This window comes from Strix aluco, chromosome 20 (assembly GCF_031877795.1).
Source record: "Strix aluco isolate bStrAlu1 chromosome 20, bStrAlu1.hap1, whole genome shotgun sequence".
Taxonomy (NCBI): Eukaryota; Metazoa; Chordata; class Aves; order Strigiformes; family Strigidae; genus Strix; species Strix aluco.
In genome coordinates, this window is record NC_133950.1 from 14861965 (window position 1) to 14884241 (window position 22277).

The 22277-nt window shown below is 36.5% G+C and overlaps 1 protein-coding gene across 13 annotated transcripts in view; it reads right to left on the minus strand.

The window, feature by feature from the left end:
• The window catches only part of DENND1A (DENN domain containing 1A), a 215024-nt gene that overhangs the window by 142675 nt on the left and 50072 nt on the right, over positions 1-22277 (minus strand). For 11 of the 13 annotated variants that reach the window (XR_012625890.1, XR_012625891.1, XM_074846662.1 and 8 more), the window contains 2 exons: positions 16285-16334; positions 10272-10391 (listed from right to left, as the gene is read on the minus strand). Coding sequence is in view for 11 of the 13 variants with exons in the window: in XM_074846662.1 (XP_074702763.1) it covers positions 10272-10391; positions 16285-16334 (170 nt within the window). In the remaining 2 variants the exon portion in view is untranslated. Of the gene's footprint in view, positions 1-10271; positions 10392-15104; positions 15193-16284; positions 16335-22277 lie in introns of all 13 variants that reach the window. The other 2 variants (XM_074846656.1, XM_074846655.1) reach the window with 1 other exon arrangement.

Sequence of the window (22277 nt, forward strand, 5' to 3'; positions counted from 1 at the left end):
CGAACTGTTTTCCTACAGTTAAAGCTTGCAAGAAACTAGAATTTCTGTGAAAGAAGGTCAGACTCTAGCTACAGGCCTCGCCTGCCCTCTCATCTTTTCTCTGTAAGGCCCATGCAAAGGAACTGAGAAATGTCTGCATCTTCAACTCTTACTTTCAATGCATGTGTTGAATCCACTGCTAAAAAAGTAATAAAAAAATCTATGAAGGCGACAGACAGAGGCTCAGTAACAACATTTTTATTAGGTACAATTTTGTTGTACTGTTGAATCAGAGAGATCCTATTTCTCATGATTTATACATGTATTTTTTGTGGCCTTTGCCAATGTCTAACAGAACCAGTTTGCTATTTTCTTTCATCTTCGAAGCGTTTTAAGTAGTACAGGGATTCCAGGGTCGATACTCCACAAGGACCAGACTGTCCAAGAATTGTTCCATATCATTTCCAGCCATTACCAAGCATCCTTCTGGAAGGCTTGAAAGTATCATGTAGATACATATAGAAGAAAAACATTGATTTTGCTTATTACCATTTTATTCACCACACAGCTATGGTAAATCCTCATAAAATAAAGTCTGGGCCTTTTTTTCTCATGTAATTAGACAGTAATATTTTTCTGTGTCCACACAGAGGCCTAACAGCAAAAAGGGGAAGGGGGAGGGAGGGAGGGAGAGAGGGAGGGAGGGAGAGAGGGAGGGAGGGAGAGAGGGGGTTTTGTTTGTTTGTTTGTTTGCTTTTTAAAGGATATCTCTGCTCTGGGGTTATGTACAGTCATTGCTTGCAGTCTAGACTTTTAATTACAACTTTAAATTAACAAAAGAAATTCTTCCTGTGTTGTAAGCAAGCCTAGTTTTATTATCAGTTCTCCTCCTCTCCTTTCAAAAAAGTGGATTATATGTAAACTTTTTCTAAAAAGTAATTATAAAATTGCATAAATGGATAAAAATCTCACACAGGCTACAATGAACTAAGTGTAACATAACCTTACCAAGAAAAAGCACCCAAACCCTATTTTACTCAGCTTGCCAGAACAAAAGTACTTAAGGTAATGGTCATGAGACTGCACGCTCACAGCATCTGTCACAAATGCAAACTGGATACAGAACCCAACAGTCCTGGTACTGTGTTGTCTCTTCTCCATCTCCATCTTCCAATTCACTCCAAGATATTATAGTTTGAGTTGTCTACGTATATCAATGGTAAGACTGAGGAGGGGGGAGCAGGACATGACACAAACAAAACACCCAAACCACAGTAATTGCTCTTCCTGAAATCAATGCCCGTGAATAGCAACCAGGCTAAAAAACCACCCATGTACAACTCAAGTGGGAAAACAGCAAAAGCTTAAGCAATAGTTCAGCTACATCTTCCTCAAAGGAGCACACAGCCACAGAGAGGGCTTTTTTTCCTACTGTGCAGTAAATTGAAAAAACAAAAAGTAGTAGTAACTACTTTCTTACCAGGCACAAAAAATAGACTTCCTATTAATTTACTTTTATGTATGCAAAGGAAAATGCAAAGCATGAAGAAACTCTAACTCAAGTAAGAATTTTTAGTTAACAAGAAGAATTCTAAGGCTCACCCTTCCCATATATCAGACTACTACTAAATACATTATTTGTCCTTAATGTGATAGTCTGTATACTCCACAGAAGAAAATTCCTATTAACACTAGTTCAAAGCATGCATTACAAATCTGTGCTTTTTTAATGTTCCAAACTTTCATCCAGGTAAAGTGAGAATGGGATGTCCTTCCTTATTCATCTGCAAATACTCCTTCACAAACAGCAGCTACAGAACATTTCAGAACAACAACAACAAAAGTATATCAATCTTTCTAATTAAAGTATTTAATAATTTCCATAGGTTAAAGAATTTCTATAGACTTTAGCTTTTGTTGAGCTGAATTACTTCACCTTGACTCATCAACATGAACAAAATGCTCTCTGGTATATGCAGGAAGGCAGCAAAGGCAATGCTGGAAAAATGGGTGGAATCCAGTGAAACTCAAATTATTTCAGCTGATCAGGAATTAGTTCAGTAGGAAGTCCAGTTCTCTGAGGCTATAAAAACCAGTACAAGAATTCAAAGAGGATGATAAAGACTAAGAAAAGGGTAAGAATCTTATGCCTTCAAGGGAAGAAGATAGCTACAAGGGAGAAGCAGCTTCCAATTTCTTCCACCACCCTTCCTCCCCATCCCTAGAAAACCATAGCCATTACTGGTCAATGTTGCACTGTCCTTGGGAGAAACATTGATTCACCTCTGCATCTGCTATTTTCTTCTTTAAAAAAAATAACATGGAAGATATTCTAAAATCAGCCTTACATAGTGTGCACTTTTACAAAATCAAGCCTTTTAAGAAATACCTGAATCAAACCTGTAATATTTGGGTGTTTTAACAGTGCGGGTTGTTCAAAGGCCGTTGAATCGGCGGGACCTTACCCCACAGTAGAGAAAGAGCACAGAGCGTCCCTGTAAACCAGTTAAGGACATCTTACCTCAGTTTACCATCTATCTGCTCAATGACTCTTCATGAAGATTACTTTGTTTTGACCACTTTTTAGCTTAAAATTAACGAAAATCTGTATTCTTCCCACATCCCATTCTGTATGTATTTCTATCCCCAGCCAGACATAGTAGCGACGTGACGTACTGACATGATGGTACATCTTACTTCAGAAGTACAATGTAAGCCAGGTGAGCCTTCATGCAGGCCAGACAATGAATCCTGCCACAGAATCAGCTGAAGACACACAAAACCCATCAAGTGGAAAAAACTTGTAAAGAAGTGAGTGCACAAGAAGGAGTTTTGTAAATTTAACCCCTTTACAGTGGGATAATCATATTTTTAAGTACAATACAGCCACATTTTAAAAAAATCAAAACAGTCAAAATACTAAAATCAAAATGTATCCCCCGCCCAAGTGTAAATACTTTTCTGTGGCTTTTGGCCAAATCAGTGAAAAGGGAAAATTCTAGGAGACAACAGGACAATGATTTTAAAACAAAAAGCATAACAAACATTCAATTTTCTCCCCCAAAATAATTGAAAGATTTGTGGAACTAAAAGCAGTGTCCAGGGTTTGGGATTTTTTTCTTTACGTTAGAAGGTATCACAACAGAAGTGTGTTACATTTCAGAGGCACATACACAAACAGTGGTATACAGGCCCTTAAAGCTGTTTGTCCCCTATGCATCAATGCCCTGCCAGTTGGCAAGCCTGAGCCAGGAAGCTGTCAATTCCAATCAAGTTTAGGCGATGCAGTCCTATTAAAGAAGTCTTGCTGGTTAAGGGGCGTCCACTGTTTCCAAAGCATGGGAAAAAAAAAGAAAAAAAAAAAATGAAAAAAAAGGGCTCTGCTTTCCTTAGATTTGAGCTGGCAACTTTCACTGACTAGAGTTTTCAAGGAGCTATGAATGAGCTTAACAAAGGAGTTCTGTGGCTAGTTTCTGGCTGAAATCCATGTCAACAGTTTTTAAGGTCACAGGTCACACTAACTAACATTTATTCCCAGCAGACCCTGCTCTAAACACAAGCTGTAAGTAGTACAAATTTGGAATTTTTCTGTAATCCCTTGAGATATTCCTGATCCTTCCACATGTTTCTGCTCAATTAAAAACAATTCTCACTTTGCACCACAAGAGAGGCCCCTGCTCAGAAATCTTATTCTATCCTAAGAATAAATGGACAAAGACTGCAATCAAAGGAAAGGAAAGGGGGGAGGAGAGGAACTCACAACAAATCACACCAAAAACCTCAAATAACTCCATACAGAATCACATTCAGTTAGTTACATTTTCTGCCATCTGTCACAAACTATTATAGATTCATTTCTTTTTATCTTAGAAAAAGAGTGGTGCAGAGCTTAGCTATTTTGGCCGAGAGGGATTTCCACACAAATGTTTCTGCATTCCACTTCAGAAGAATGATTTTCATTTTGGGTACAAAAGCTGAATACCCACTGAAAACTTCAAATTAAGTAAAATTGAAATCAGAGTTGCACACGGTTATAGCACCTTCTTAAATCAGTAACTTTGCCCAGTAAGTTTGTGAACCAAAGCAAAACTACGCAAAGTTTTTTTTTTTTTTTTTACTTTAACAAAACTTTGAGAAAGACAAAAATCTTTGACATATTATTACTGCTCCTTCAAGCAGTTAGAAATAGGTGCTATAGCTCATAGTTTAATAGATAAACCAGAAATTCTACTAGTTAATAATATAAAAAATGCAAGGTACCCATTACACCGTTACAGGAATGAGAGAGTGCTTGTCCACCACATCTAATTACCTCGACTGATTAAGTACACATAAACCTCGGGGCAATGCAGCCTGTCCAGTGCCACACACTCCTCCAGTGTTGTCAAAGCAGTTACTCCCATCATCTCATTCATGTGCCAGTGGTCACGTTCTCTTCTCAGAAACTTTTTACTACTATTGCTGCTACCCTTTTTGATAGGAAGGGAAAAAACAGCATATAGGCAGCCTCTGAGGGATAAATGACTGAGTATGGCCTGGCAGAATTTACCTAACATCTCCCAGAGCTGTTCTTATAATATCTGGAAAAAAGAAATTTTGCAAATTACATACAGCATTAAACTGACCCAAATACCATTTGTGGAGAAACTGCAGTTAACAAGCCAACATATTTATCTGCATAGATGGACAAGTCCACTGACTCCTGAACGCCATAGCTTTTATGAGTTCGACTTCTACTGAAACAGAGAACTGCAACAGACATTTTGTCCAGCTTTATAACTTAAGAAACAGTAAATCATAATATTTTACAGGCTTAGTGATATCCTGGAAACTACATTTAAATACAATCGGTGAAACATCATACATAAAACAACTTATAGATTTTAATACTCTATCATACACCAGTAATACAGACTAGATTAACAACGTAGTGTTTCAGACAACCTGCTAAATTTCTTCCAAAATGTCAAAACCAGTTTTATTAGGATTGCTATATCGCACTGTAGAAGTGCTAGGATTTTGGGTGGGTGTTGTGGTTTTTTGTTTGGTTTTTTTTTAAACACATTTTTATTTCAGAGTGGTCTTCATCCAATTTTTCACAGTACTGGCCTCAGATTCTTAACTCAAAAGTAAAGGACTATGAAGCAAACTAAGTAATAGCGAGAATGTTCCTTCAAAACCATTCTGCTAAATGGTTTTGAAGAGCACAATTACGATACTTGGCCTTATACCTACTTACTACAAAAGTTCAGCTGAATTGATATAAAATATTATTTCTCACTTAAGCTACTAAATATATTTTTTAAACTCAAATATATATTGCCATAAGGGAAGTACATGTTTAACACTACAGTCAACTTGGTGAACATGCCTGTGATTTTTTTTGTCTATATGAAAAAAAATAGAGCTATCAGGTCACCATTTTATTATGTTACATAACCCAAAATCATAACACTGACTTACACATTTAAACCAGTTCATACATTTAAATAGGTTACCATACATGCAACATTGCCATTGCTTTTTATTTAAAAGCAGTGTGTTTCATAAACATATAAAACTTATTTTAAAGTTCAAATAGTCAGAATATAAAATAAACAGACATTTGAAGAAATGACTGGATCCTATCTGTTTATAACCTGAAGAATTTTTCAAGCATCAGTAACTGGGTCAAATTCTGGAAATATTTCAGAAGACAAAAGATAAAAATATTTTTTAAAATTGAACTTGTTAGTTTTATTATACAAGCATTCAGCAATAAGGGTATCAAAAAAAGTACTCAGACTGAGTTAACAACATTTTTTACATTCCTAAAGCAGAACTTTTCCTTCCTTCATGATTGCACAGAAAGACAAAGTTGTCAGGAGTCTGAGATTCTACAACATACATAAGTCAGGACAAAAAACCCAGCTACAATGAAAACTGATATGCACTTTTAAATAATGTCTTCATACAAGAACTTGATATCTTTCTCTGAAGGGGCGGGGGGGGGGAGGAATTTCATGTTTCAGTGTCTCTGTAGAATTTAGAGTTTCATATGTTCAGCAGTCTCTTCATAGCTTTCTATACTCTACCTTCATTGTCTTCACCCATCTTCAGACTGTTAAAAACAGTACAAGTGGAAGTATCATGCTTACAGTCATTTCAGCTATGAGGTTAACTCTGCCCCCCCATGAACAGACTGCATACAAAAGTGTTTGTCCACTGAAGCTTTGAAAAACCAGACTGTAAAATAAAACACTCCTTTCAGTACACTTACTGATAATAATACAGATTGGTCTATGCATTACTTTTCCATCAGAAGAATGCTGAAACCCATCAGTGCCTGTACCTCTTAAGAGCTCTAGATCACAGGAGTTAGCCAGAGAGGCAAGTACAGCTGAGCCACTGAACAGCGTCCATAATGGACCCAACAAACCGGCTTCTGGAGAACTTAGTACAGCTAGAGCTGCTAGAAATCCAAAAAGAAGAATAAGCCAGTAGGGAGATCTAACATTAAAACAATGAGGAAATGAAAATTAAGAGCTTCAGCATGCAAATTTCTTAAGAATCAGAAAGTATCTGTATGCTTTAAGAAGATACAAAAGCAGAAAGATAAATTTATACTGGTTTGGGTTTTTTTATCACTGAGATCATATCAGTAGGTCAGTAAGTTCACATCAACTTTCAGTACACTACAATTAGCAGGAAATAGCAATTGAGAACAAATTCTGAACCCCTCTGACACCTTCCAGACTCTTGTGCATTACACTGAACATTAATTCTCTGCATACATAGAAGACTTAGAAAAGATGAGAAACAAAAGTATACAAATTCCAGAACAAAACTAGGGGACATGCCTGATTAAGGAGTTGAAGAGGATGTCTCAGAAGAGTGAGCAAGAGCAGTTTGGGAATGTCTCCACACCTTTTTTTTTGTTTAAATAAAAGACTACAGCTCTTCACTAAATTTAGAACTATCTATATTGTTCACCCTCAAAAGCCTATGCCAAATTTGATGCGGTTAGGTAAAAGCAAACCTCTTAAAAAAATTCAGCTTCTTAGTGCATATCCAATAGGATTTATTTCATTTCGGCCAAAATGCTGAAGTCCTTAAATGAAGTCTTAGAAAGCAAAAATCTTTGGGCATGGAAATTTTTCTAGGATATTAAAATTACCAAATTAGAAGGCAGAATTTGATGACTTGGACATTAGCTCTCAACTTACTATGCATTCATCATTTGGAAAGAAAATAATTAAAAAGCATATTTTAAGTTTTATAACATGCTGCATTGAAAAAGGTAGTCCTGAACTCCAAGTTACCCAGGAGATTTTGATGTGTGGTACGTGAGCCTGTGGGGTTTTTTTAATTCACTTCACTGCTTAGAACCTCAAAAAACCCCACCAGACCATCTGTGACACTTGTTTTGTGCTTCTGTCCGCCCTCTGCTGTCTGAAATGCAGAAAGTAGTCACCTATGCTACAGAGCGCTCTACGGCTCAGCGTTACATACAATATTTGATCATTGTAGTTTCGTGATTAGCTAGAAATCAAGTGAAGAAAAAAGGAAATGGAATAAGAGAGACAGACTCAGTAGTTCTACATTAAAAGAAAATCACAGAACACCTAGAAGATGCCGTTTTTAAACTTAATCAAAGATTTCCATAAATCTGTGTGATGCTAACCACAGCAGGAACAAAACTATGAAAACTATCTTGAAAGCAGATTTCTAAACAGTACTGGTTAAAATAGCCAAAAGAGTTACTCTATAAAATGGAATTGCCTTTCTGCTGGCCACGGGAGCTACATCCATGTGGATAACTTTACTGCTACTGAACTCCAAGAAGTGCCTTACTGTACTTTACATCCACATGAAAAAGTCTCTGGGTCGCTTTAAAACTCAAAGTCCAGACCTCGACTTCTGGCCTTCTGAGTACTGTCTCAGCTTTAAACTTTGCTTCCAGACCTCTGCAGAAATTTTTTAAAGCACCAGCTGAGTGAAAAGAATTTCCTTTTTCTCCTGTTCCTCTTTAATAACAAATCTAAACATGTGATGATTTTTCACCTCCAAACCACTTTGCCATGGCCAGACCCATAAAATTTCAGACTTATAAACATGTGTATATCACCTCTAATAATAAACAATATCACTTAATTCTTATACCATCACTGACATAGGAAGGAATACTTGGAAGTTTGCTGATATCCGATCTGTAATTTAAAAACAAAACATTCTTTTCATCCCCATTTTCTTTTTTGTATCATTCTCGCATTCTTCAGCATGTTTTTACCCATCCATTTACCATGAAGCATCCTTTAATTCATAAAGGACACTGAGAAGATTCACCTCAACAATATGGGCGCTGCAGTCCTGGGAACAGAGCAAGCGAATCCGTGTAACGTTCTTTACCACGTAAACACTCTTTACTATCCTCCAAAACTCACATTCACTTGCATTGATGATGAACTGTCATTTTCTCATTAGTTCACAGAAGAAAGAAGCAACAGGAATCAAGCTGGGAATCCCAATTCATCCACTGCTATAACTGCACTGGAACTCTTCCCCTCCCTCCCTTTTTTTTTTGGTTATGAGTTGAAGCAGAAGGCATTTGACTACAACATAACTCCTCCATTTCTTCTTGGCATTCACTCAACATAAGGGAGCTGACAGCAAAGAACTCTTATCCAGGAGAGATCAAGAAGGGACTCATACTACTCCTCATTCAGATTTTCTTTTAAAACCGTGTTTTCCCTTTAATTTGTCATTAATCAGGAAAAGTTACCTTATGTAACCAGACACTTCCCACAGGAGAGTGACTCAGCACCCCAACTATACAGGGTAGCAGCTACGGGGAAAGAGCTCGGGAAATACCTTCCTGTCTTCAGTATACAGTCCATACTGCTGCATTGCCATAGCTAATAATAGTTGAAATGTCTACTAGAGAAAAGAAAGAATGAAGGCAAATACAGAGAAAACACCTGTCACCCTGCCTCCCACACAATTTATTAGTAATTTTGGTAGATTTCACAATAAATTCTCCAAATATTAAGCTTCTTCAGTGAAGGCCTAGTTAGCAGATCACTGCCATCAGTATAATGCTGAAGGAAAGGCAACAACCACTGGGTATCTTCACCAGTCTAGTGCCTGCACAAATGGCACAGACGTTCATTTGAAATACGTACAGCAATCCAAAAATCTATCCCATGGCATTGCTGTCTGTGACCCAATAAAATGAGAAGTGTCCTTGTACTTGATAACTGCTCTTCTATTTTGCAACATTATCCCAGAAACTCTCCAGAGGGGTCACGTTCAATAACATACATACAGAAGGTCCCATTCTGTCATGTGCAACACACAGTACTTGTAGCACAAGTTCTTCCTGTCCTTACACTGGATTCTCTCACATGAAAAGCAAACCAGAGAGGACTGAGACATATGTCGACAACTGCTTATAGAGGAAAATCACCCTCATTTGTGATTGCGTGATTAACAGTTCAGTCACCTAGCTGGCTGTTCATACAGTTAACTCTGAGCTTTACCTCCAAAAACTTCCAATTTCTTATCAACATGCAAAAAATCAGAAAACAGAAGACAGACCATTCTTAAATTGGTTTAAAACAAGAGAGGCCAGATGCCATGTGGAAATCTTCAATCTACAGAGGTTCTTAATGGAACTAATATATTGGTATATATTAAAACTGATTTTACTTGCAGCACTTCTTGCAACAAATGTAAATAGAAAATTATGGACTGTATTCCGACATGTCTGTGGGAGGTCATCAAAACCTACTCTGATAGAGCATCTTTGCCCATTTTATGTGAAATGCATTGTTCCCAACTTCCACTAACAGTCTTTATTATGACAAACTTCACAGAACCCTCAATGGGACAGAGTAAAGCTCATACATACAAACTTTTCAGATGTGGAGAGCATCAGTGACATTCTCTCAGTTACCAACAGATGCTTTGTTAATAAAACTTGCATATACAAATGTCCACAAAATGTCTTAACAAGATCAGTTGTGACAGTTAAAGATAACAGCTGCCATCATGCTATGTCATATCAAATTACTGCAAAGAGACTTTTTTTTTTCAACATTGTTAACTCAAGAACATTGACTACAAACAAATACAGTTATCTACAGAGGAACTCAAAGTGCAAGATATTTTGCACCACTTCTGCAGAAGAGCAGTGACTTTGAGGACCAGATAGGAAAATAATTTTGAACAGCTGGAAATTATAATTGCAGTGTAACACAGCAAAGTCAAACACTGTTTCCTAGAGTCAGCCAAAAGCCAAACCACAGACCTACCTTAAGATACAGAAGCAGCTCTTGGCCCCAGAAGATAAGCGACAGAATCCAAACCTCTGTTTGCTGTCAATGTCTGTAAGCACAAATGTAAAGTTCTGCCCAACTTGGTTAACTGCATGGCTGAAAATAAAGAGAGTAAGAGGAAAAAATTAATGCTAAGCTAACTCTGTGTCAAAATTATCTAGTCTCAGTCATTGAACCTGTAACATTTCCTCTTTCAGTAGTTGGGGTTTTTTTAGAAATTAACTTTGGGAGTATACACCCTCAGAAACTTAAATATGCTAGTTGCTTGGTGAGGAGGAGTAGGGGGGGTGTGGGGGTGTTCCATTTTTTGAGTGTGGGAGGATACTAAAAATGTGTTTATCTTTAGATGAAAATGGTTATGACTACCAACCATCTTCAGTGCAGTACACACTGTACAAACCAAACCCATGTTCTCTCATATAACCCAAAATATTTCTTTATTACTCTTCATTTGAAAATTGGTTTACTCCAAGAGCAAGACAATGTTTAATAACATGCTAAGCTTCTTCAACACTTGGATATAGACTTGTAGAAGCTTTATTATCCATCCACCAATTTTGCATGTATGCCAGATACATCATTCCAAAATGTTCAGCAACTGGAACCATGCCAGGTGACTCTCCTTTACTCTAGCAGCTAGGCAATCAGTTAAAAGGAGAACTAGAATAGTGTGCAAAGGGAGAAGAGATAAACTAGAATCAAAAGTGCACTGTGCTAAAGTCAGACATGACTATAAAGATAATTTTGTAGGACTTTTATGATTTTGCAAAATTAAGAGTCTTTTGCCTTATCTGTAAGATTTTAAAGGCTCTTCAAATTAGCACAAGTGAACTAACAACATTCTTAGATGTTGCTCCCACTTACACCACAGTGGAAAGTATCACTATAGGAAAATTGGCCCAAAATGGAAAAACAGAGTTTGGGAAAACAAAACAAAAAACCACAACCTACAACCACCACCACCAAAACAAACAAATAAAAACACAAACAACACAAAACCCAAGAACCAAACCACCCAAGCATTTAAAAATCCATGTTTTTAAAAATACTATAATTCACATCCATATTTTACTATTTCGATGATCAAAATAGTAAAATAAGATCAAAATAAGATGCTTTACATTTAAAGCATGGCACTTTCTGAATGCTAGTTATTAACAAAATGAAAGACATTCTTGAGATATTACCACATTTATCTAAAGTTAATCAAATGCTGAAGTACTGTGGTGGTAAATTCCATATAAACCAAGCGCAATCCACCTCACAGTTTGTATAGATGCAGTTTTACTGTTTAACAGAAATTTTGACATTTAGTGGTGAAGCTGGTGCCAATGCAATTATTACAGGACTTTTCATCCAATTTCACATCTATTTGAGACCTCATAATGATATGAAATTAACACTTCTATCAGGTTATGTTCTAGTTTATTTTAGGTTTACTGAGAATCGAGAAAACTGTCTAGCACTTACATGTGCATCTTTACAAGTCAGTCCTACCAACAGCAACAACAAAACCCATTAAATTCAAGGCTTTTTAACTAACAGTCACAAGCCTTAAAAGTGAGCAAATATTCTCTTCTATGATGCCATATACAATGCAATAAACAGTTTACGTGGGAGACTCAGTGCCTACAGAAAAAAAGAAAAATAGACTTTCAGAAATAAAAGTTGGATCCAGAGCGGAAACATGTCACTGGCCAGCTAAGAAGAATCCTTCACTGGATTCCAAAGAGAGAAGGAAAAACTTGCAGCAACGAAGACAAAAAAGTGTTCCAAATTCACAATGAACAAAAAGCAGATATTTAAAAGCACTTCAGTAGTCTGAGAATTAGACAGTGTAAGTACTGTCATCCTACTGAAATCTAATGTCGACAGAGCAACCATTTCCATAAACCATACTGAGCTGCTAGGGGGTACCAAAAAATCCCTTACGGGTGTTGTGTTTTATCTGTAAAGCTTGGATGTAATGTTACTATGGTGATTTTAGTATGGTGTTTTAAAAGGGGATTATATGCTTAATTTTAACAAGGTTGAGAGCAGAGCATGTGTGAGAAATCGCATTCTAGCTGACAATTAAAATTATGGAACAGGGGAAAAAAAACCCAACATGCTTCATTTGCAGCAGGGAGAAACTTGTTTATTAAACAATTGTGACAAGTTGGTAAGTTCCTCCAAAGTAAACCTAAACATTCTTGCATTTATGTGATCTGCAGACACTGTCTGAGAGATCTTGCTCAAGTTTCAGTTGTCAGTTCTTCACATGGAAGAATAAACTTCCCAACATAAAAAGTGCTTTTCCTAAGATCTTAATATCAATACTTAAGACCCAGAGCTCTATCTTCAAATGTGAAGAAGGTCTAATTTAGGGCCTAACAGGATGGAAGCACCATAAATCTCATCTCTAAATGGGCAGACAGAAGTTAAGGTTGGAAGGAAGGGGAGAGAGGAAGAGTGTTTTCCTAAAAATCTCCCATCACTAGCTGTATCTGCCTAACACAAACAAATCCTGATAGGAAATTTGGCTGAAGCAAAGTTCTTCACTCCTGCAGCTGGAGAATAATCTCTGCCTTGATCCTGCAACCATAAGAGTAGAAAACTCATGGTCCACTGCCTAAAGGAAGGGGCAACTAGTCCCTGGTGATTTTTGACCACTGGTGACAATATATATAAAAAAGAATCAATATAAAAAGAAGTAAGAGTCCGTGTCAGTGAGTGCCAAAACCTTCAACACAGAGAATAATCAGACATGCAGAAGGTCTTGATTTGCCTTAAAATCTTGGTGTCCTATCATCATTTGACACTTTCATCTGGCAGAGGAAATAGTACATCTTCAGTACTTGCCACCTGCTCTACAAAACACGCAGCCTTAGAAGAGACACGCATGTAGATGAAGACTTCTGTCCTTTCTCAGCACTTGTTCAAGAAATACCACTGTTTAACACCAAAGTCAGAAGAGCAAGACTCAACTCAAACACCACTAAGCACACTTCTACCATTAAGAAGCTTCCACTGAAAGCCTGGCACAATGCCGTACATAACACAGAACGTAGTTACGTAAATTAAATTTCCCCAAGTAAAAGTCCTCACAAACAGAGTGGGGATGTGTCTCTAGCAGGACTTGAAAACCTAAGTTCTGTGACTGATAATGCTACTTTGGGCTCCGAGTTGGTGAAAGGAAAAGTAGCATCTATTCTTTAGTGACTACTACGCTGTTCTGACCATTTGTACCAGTATCTCTTCATTGTAATTCATATTGATCATTTCTGCACAGATCCTGGAGACATCCTACACAGAGTATTATTCCAACAGAGGTATTATTCTGTGTTCCTAAGTTATTTGAACAATGAGCCAGTATCTCCACTGTTACATTAAGAATAAAAAACCTCTCAACATTGCAGAGAGATTCTAACACTAGAATTCTCATGGCTGACAACAAGGCAGCCTAGTTAACTGGGAATTGTACCTAAGTGTTTGGAAGGCCTTTACTGAAACCACTTCGGTGTTTCTCTCTCTTTGTTCAGAATGAACAAAACTATATATTAAAAAAAACACCCTGAGGACTAAGAACTTCAGTAACTGGAGATCTGATCCAACATACCACTTTTCAGGCACATACAGAGGGATAAGATCCCACTAGAGAGTGCTAGTCAACTCTGTAAGACACGACTGTGAGGACCTTTCTGACTTATAACTGAAGACAGTATTTCTTCTGGAAGCAATTTCTTTTCATCTCAAAGTAGAAAAATTGTTTACTGAGAAGACTGAGGGGAGTAGTAAAGCATTGACTGAAGTAATTTCATCATGGGGCTACCTGCTCACTACTTTAAATAACTTTATTTTAAATGCAATACAAGATTGTATACATACAAGATGTACAGATAAATACTCAGTAGTTGCTTAACAGTAAATAGGGAAAGAAAAGACCAACTAGGGCAAATTTGTCACTTGTTGAGTTCCAGAAATAGCCTCTAAGAACAGGTATTCAATCGGTTCTAAACTTGGAAGTAGCTAAAAGATCAAGAGCATTTTGCACTTGAGGTGCACTGTATTTTCCTCTTTAACATGGTCACATGAAATTCATTTGCATTCAGTGCTATAAGACTGTTTTACCTTCTTGCTGTAACTGGCAGCTTAGCTTTGAACTGCATGTGGGAACTAAGTCAAATTTACATCATCAAGTATTTATTAATGTATATACACACCTACGCATACACCTATGCATGCAGGTGTGTGTGCATATTTTTACATCAAGTAGCACACAGGTCTCTTTCAGCTGCCATATCCTTAACGTTGGATGTCCTCTACGGTCGGGAGTACTGAAAGTCCATTCTGATTTTTAAATTATTAAGTCTGCTATGGGTTACAATCTGTCCTTTATGTTCAAAATGGTTGGCTTACAGTCTTTTCAGTGACAGTCTGTGATATTCAGTCAAACAAGTGAATCCAGAAATGGAAATCACTTTTCATTATGTTCTCATTCATACCTCATATGGGTTTTCACTGTTCGTATCTTCCAAAATGTTATATTGCTGGGGAAAAACAACAAACAACAAAACAAACAAAACCCCTAGGTACAATAAACCTACACACAGTAAGCATAAATATTTCTAGTAGAAACACATACATGAGAAAAAAAAAAAATATATAAGTACTTCCCTGCTCCCTCCCCTTAGGAAAAAGATGATCAGCAAGAAGTGATTCTAAATTTTAGGTAGTATTTGTGGCTTTTAAAGGTCATCTGAGTCAAGGGGCACTGGTTAAGTAGCTCAAGTTGACAGCCCAGGATATTCAAATTCTCTTTTTACGTACAAATCGGGTACAGCAGAGGCACTGGTAACAGTAGCTGTCTCCAGCAGGGCCTCACCAACGTCTCTCAACCCTGATCTGCAGGAACCACCTGGAGGGTTGAAAGCAGAGATCGTCTGCATGATCCATTCAAGCTTTCGGCTTCCTCCAACCACAGATTACCACATCGGAGGACAAAGTCTAGCACTGGTGTAGACTCCTATCTCCAGAGAAGCACAATGAGATTTCATCTCCATTCACAGAAACTAGTGAACAGCATTTCAAGACAACTAAGAAATACCAGCTGGCCTATGGGTTGGGGGGAAAAATTTAAAAAAAAAAAAAAGAAAAAATTGAAAAACAGCTCAAACAAGAAGTGATACTAGAAATGGTTGTTGATTTGTAAAGAAAATCGATTTCTACTGTAAATATCACAGATCTCACTGAAATGAGAAAAAGATTTCTAGCAGTTTAATCACAACTAAGGTCAATTTCATCAATCAGAAGCACTCAGTGTGTTACCTGACCTAAGACAAGGGGTTCTAACCAATTACACGATGCTCCCAGATGATATGAGCTGTGGTGCACCCTTTCAAAATTTCAATGCCTGTTCTTTTCATGAAACCATAAAAATAACTCACAATAAAAGCAAAATTAAAAAACTAAAAAAGTTCTGGAGTTTTCCAAATTGTAAGAAATAAATGTTCTCAGCTCCTGCCAAATCCACTGTAACTTTACAATTTTTCCCCAAAAAATTAGAAGTCACATTAAGTAGCCACCAAGTAAAGCACCAGCATTCCAGCAAGATCAAGAGGTCTTTAAATGTAAAGCACTTAATTCACTGTTCTGCCCAAATTTTGGCAATTAAGAAATAAAATACATACACACACAAAGCTTTGATGTTAATATGCATATTTGACAATTACTACCCAAGCATTTTCACATCCAAGCATTACACAGAAGTCAAACAAAATGCACTCTTACTGCTGCCGCTGAACAGCTCAAACTTTTAAAACTTTTTTTTTTTTTTTGATGGTGCCCATAAAAACCCCAGGAAAAAGTGATTCTAAGACTATAATTTGCACTTGGGTGCTTTAAATCACAGTCAAGCAGACAGAACATTAAGAATGGTATGGTTTTTATTTTCTACAGTGGTTTTATTGACAAGCTTATTTTCTTGTAAAGTTTGAAAAGCTAACACTACCTGTCCACATAGAAGGGGAAACAAAACTTGGTCAAAGTCTGTAGAACTTCCTGTGGAGAGAAAAAGAGATAATTTATACATCTATTGGGACCAATAAATCTAATATTAACCACATCACACAATTTCACAACTTTGCCCTGAAGAAATAAGAGACAGATGAAGAAATATGGGCTTTATCAATTACATGGAAGGAGTACCAGGCAGTCAATCATGTGAAATAATAAACATGATCAAACTTCATTAAAAATGAAAAATTAATCAAGATTCACACATGGGCAGGCAGCAGGAGCCATCCAGCAATTCTCCAAAGAGGAGGAGGAGGTTGGGTTGTTGAGTGTTAACACCCCTCTAGGGACAATCTCTACCCTGACCATATGGATCATAGTGAATAACACCAAACCACATGGGTTTGGCCTGGCAGGACCACTTCTGCTGGCACAGCTTTTGACTGTTACCTAGGAACAGAGGTCTGGGGGATTAGAGAATACTTCCTAACATCAGCAAGATAAATAACAAAAGATAAAGCCAATAGGTCTCATAGCAGGAATGTTTAACGTTGCCTACTGCTATTGGAAAGAAAATCTGACTGTTAAAAAACCGATTAAAATACTGTGTACTCAAATGAATACAAATTGTGTAACCTACAAACCATTTTCTAAAAGCTGCAAAACAGCATCACAGAGAAACTTTTAAGTATAGCCTTTGCATGATATCAAATAAAAGCCATGAATATGAAAACTGAAAACATGATCAGCAGAGAAATTAATCATTTTCAACTTCACCACTTTTAACAAATACAGTTATTAGAGGCAAAACCAGAAACATGTTAGTCCAAAACCAGTTGTGTTCACAGACAAAAGTAATCCATTTACATTATATTGTTCTATAATATTCAAAATTTGAATCTATAATCCACAACCCACCATAAAGGTCTACCCAGTCTGCAGACCTTTGCTAGCAGCCAATTAATTGTTCATTCTCCTTCACACTTAAATATTTCAGGACCTGAAATGTAAACTATATTTCTGCTTTCAGCTGAAACAAGATAACCCTGACTAAATGACAAACCCTCTGATAAATTCAACACTTTTCTGACCAATAGCAATAAATTATCATCAATAACAAAATTGATGCTTCTCGCTTCATTTATTTCTAAAACCAATGTCATCATTCAACAAATAAACTACATCAATCTAATAACCTATTCAATGAAGCAGAAAACATATTGACTCCCTTGCAGGAACATGTTCCTCCTACATAATTCAAATAAGCACATCCCATTCTTAGCAGTGGTTTCAGGCTCAACTGCTCATAGACTCTTCTTTGGAGGTTTCTTGACAACTAAAATGTGGCAAGTTCTTAAGATTTCAGGCAGAAACAGATATGGAAACTTTGACTTCTTGACAGTTTATTGATAGATTATTTAACAACCTCCTGTTTTTAAAGAACAAGAAAGAATCTATTGAAGAATGCCATGTAAAGCAAAGAAGTATCCTCCTTTCAATTTCAGCAGGAAACTTGGAAAGGAGCTCTATAGGTTTCAGAGTAAACTCTGCGAAATATGTATTTTGATACAAAATGGCTTGATAGTAAAGGCCTCATTAATGTGATTGGGTTCACTCTCGTGCAGAATCTCACTGACTTCCACAAGTATCGACCGTCTGCCGAACAACTCTGATTCCTTGTGCACAAAACCTACACCTTGACAGATTTTAACTATTACACAGTTGTCCTTTACCCGCAACTGAAATTTTAATGCATAAAATGTTAAAAAAGCAAACAACAAAACACAACAAAAAACCCACCCACCCACCCCAAATTTTAAAAGAATTAAAATTATAATTGCAGGAGTGTAAAGTGCCTATATTTTTATTGGCCTTATCAGTACAACTTGTCCTCAAAATAATGACTGTGCTTCTATTTTTTAGAAACAAAGCCATGTAGCTGCTACACAGAATTCTGAAATAAAAGCGTTACAAGATAACAAGTCATCAGTCACCTCAAAATGGCAGAATATATTTTCTCCGTTATTTTGATGATTTAAGTAATTACTGTAACCGCAAGTAAAAACATTCACATAATAAAACACTTCAGCATCTCATCGGCATTGTGTTATTGTAGGATAAGCGCATTACTCAGAACTTACTTTGCACTTACTTCTTAAGATTTATAGCTTCCTAAACACAGAAAATGAAATTTTCACTTAGAGGCAATATACTGAATCTGTACCATTATGCATTGCCTTGTCTTTTAAAGGCAAATTTTACAGTGATATTATTATATGGCTTTTATAGTGTTATTAGACATAATTTGCCACTCATTATACACCAATAATTATCTGCCTTGATTTACAACTACAAAATTGAGACTAGTACAGGTTAACCACAGATGTATTTTTAAATTTTAACTATTAAAAAATATATATAAAAATAATATTTAGAATTAGTTTTTAATTAGCAAAACTGCTGATCTTTTGCATGTAAAAAATACAATTACTGGAGAACTACTCAATTTTTGCTCAAGTTGCAAGCTTGTTACTATAAATGTAAAGCTTTTTTTTTTTTTCTTTAAATACTGCTCTGTTTGAAAGATTAGCAATGCCTACATAGTATACAACTTCCTACCAGACCTCTTTAGGTGGGTGGTTACTTGTGGCCTAGAAAAATCACCATTTCTTTACAATTTCAAACACAAACCATAACAAACCCAAATCTAGAATCACTCCATGTCAGCATCTTATAACCCTTTTTATGTTTTTACCTGACATGAAACACAGAGGTAGTATCAATAGCCTGCTTTCTTATTTTATTCCCCTATGCCTATTTTCTTAATGAAAAACCTACATAAATGCCTCTAAAGCAAAACCCCCTAAAAAGAAAATAAAAAAACACCCCAAAACAATCCAGGACACACAGCTGATAAGCGTAAATTACCCAGTAGCTGAAACCAGTGTCTCTAGGGTATCACATGCCAGTTTTCTGGATCAATCCCCAAGTTTATATTTTCACAAATCTTTTTACATGCAGTTTGATTTTTAACATTTTAATGAGCAAAAAGTGCATCTATAGCAGCCAGTCACCACAGTTAAAGTGCAGGGCATGAACTGTGTCCCCGGAGGGATTCAGCCTAGCCGTGTCACCAGTGGCTTTAGGACATACACCACCTGGTTCCTCGTCCCAAGGTTCCAACTCTTTTCATAATCAAAACACTGCTGACATTATAAACCCCACATGGGTTTTCTAAAATCCTTCCCAATCAATAAAGCCAGTACATAACTTATCGGAGACAACACAGAGCTCATTGATTAAGTTTGGTTTCAGTAGCAAAGTTTTCAAAATAAATGAGGCAGGAATACAGTGTTCAGCCCTTTTGTGTCACATCGCAATTTATGAAGGTGAGGCAGTCTCTAAAAGGATTTCCTACACACACACACAGAGATACTTGAAAAGCGTATGGAAAGCAAGGTTGTTAAATACACACAATACACGCTTGGCTTATGTCCCAAATTATCTATATATTGAGATGAAATGCTAAAGAAAGCTCAACATTACTGAAAAATTTTGCATATTCACTTGTGAATTTCATATGCAAGCTGCATCTTAACACAAGTATTTTTTATTTTTATTTTTAAGCCTTTCACCGTATGCTCCCACTTCCAAGTCAATGGAACAACTTCAGAGCCTCTTAAATATACAGGATTGCTTTATTTCTCTTGTTCAAATGAACATTGGTAACAAATATCCCATGCTGCAGCTACAATTAAAACTGCACTGGTAGACCATCAATTTGCATATCATTTTAACACAAGAACAGCAGACTGTTGCAAACAATCTACTCTTAGAAAGACACACGATACAACAGACATTCAAAGTGGAACAAGAAGTAGGAGAGAAGAAATGAAAATACAGGCAGAGATCTGTGAAAATGATGAATGATCAAGACAAGAGACTCAAATATTAATGACAGTCAGAAAAGGGAAACAATAGCCCACCAAACCCAACAGGTTGGGGACCTGTATTGGGAAGCTGATTGGGAAACCTGAGGAAAACCAGGATGAATTTGAAAAGACTACCCAGGGTACAGACGACACCTTTCACTGTGGATCATGGGAAAAACAAACAAACAAAACCAAAAACAACCCCAAAAGCCCACTGCCATATTTCAGAAAGTACATGCATTTTTACAGGAGGACAATTCAGATACTACAAGAGAACAGAGCATTGCAAATAAGATGAGTTTTCCATGGAGAGATGAGATGACTCAGCAATGAAAAAGATGAATGTTGTTTTATTTCCTTGACCTTAAAGTAGGGGTGAGGTACAGGCGAGGTTGATGCAAGTGAAATGCTAAACAGAGAGGGTGGAAACACAAATAGTTTTCGTCTTATCCGGCTTGAAATACCATCTGAATCCATGAGACAAACATGAATTCCATCCTCTTCACATGGAGGGATACCAAGAGACTTTCAGGAACAGATCAACAGACTGATGAAGGAAGGAGAAGAAGCTGGAGAGCAACGAGGGCAAAGAAGAGGACAATGCCAGCCAGCCGTACAGGACCGAGGAACGCGAGAACGGGTAACAGGATCCCAACCTGACCAGCAGGCAGCTATAGATGATTTTATTTCTGCTCAGAAACAACATCAAATTTAAACATTACAGAAGTGTTAATATAGCATAAACGAGTGCCAAGACATTAACTGAAGCAAAATATAACCCAATTATTTTGAAACCTGGGTTGTACATTAATCCACCTTACAGCCACAAAACTGTAAACTGCTCTTATATTAATTCATCTATTTGAATTTTTTTGAATAATTTTAAGCTAACAATTAAGTCATCCACTGCAATGGAACAACAGATTTAAGAATTCGAAAAAGTTGACAGTGCACCCAAATAACCAACTGAAACCTGACAACTCCGTTTAAAACCCAAAGGGTGGTAAAAGAAAAAGCACAGAACAATCTAGAACACCATAAATTCTGTTAGCTATGCAGAGTTGCATGGAAATTCATACATTTTCCTAGGAAAGGGAACATCTTTCTGCACAATAAGCACCTCAGTAACAACTTTTGATAGCTACTTAAAACATTTTACAAAGCAGCTACTTACAATGGACAGGCAAAGATAGTCATGTTTCAAAATTTTATTTAAAGAATATGTGTAATAAAGCTATGCCAGCACAAAAAAAAAAAAAAAAAATCAACCATTAAATTGAACACAACTATGAGTAACAAACAGGGATTGGCACATCTTGTGTTCCAAAAATTTAAACTTTAATTTGCATTTATTAGTAGTGTCAGTTTGTATTATCTTACATTAAATTTTCTTGAAGTTATTATTACAGATTATTCTCATCAATTAACAAGCGCCATATAATTATGTAGTTAAAAATCAGAATTATTCCAATTCAAGCAGCTTGTAACATCTAATTCTCAAATTAAAAATAAGCATCGTGTGTAGAGGCCAGTGTCACACAGCCACAACAAAAAGCTGAGATTTTGCAAGATGATTAAGCAGAGAAAGCAAAGAACAATAAACTTAAAAACAAGATTTCTCTGGGTTTTAAAGATTTGTCTAGTTTTTAAAAAACTGACTCAACACGGATTCTTTTTAAAAAAATCATCACTATTGAAAATATTTATGTCAAATTTCATCTTGCATTGATTTTATCAAATTTTTTTTACATCTTATAGCAGCACTGCACATTGCTCATTTTTATAATGGTCAAAATATCTTAAGAATTAATTTTAATCAGTTTTTTAAAATAACATTCTACCCCAAAATATCAGTAGCATAATTTGCTTAACAGCATTAATTTAAATTACTTAGTGTAGTTTTGGCTCTACTTTTTAAAATCTAGTAGTATTCCAATACAACTTTATAGCACTAGTTCATCCATTTGCTTAATGTTCTAAAAATCCATTTGCTCTTTTTGAGCAATTATAAAGCTTGAATTAGGGGAGGGGTTTTCTTCTACAAAAGCCACTTCTT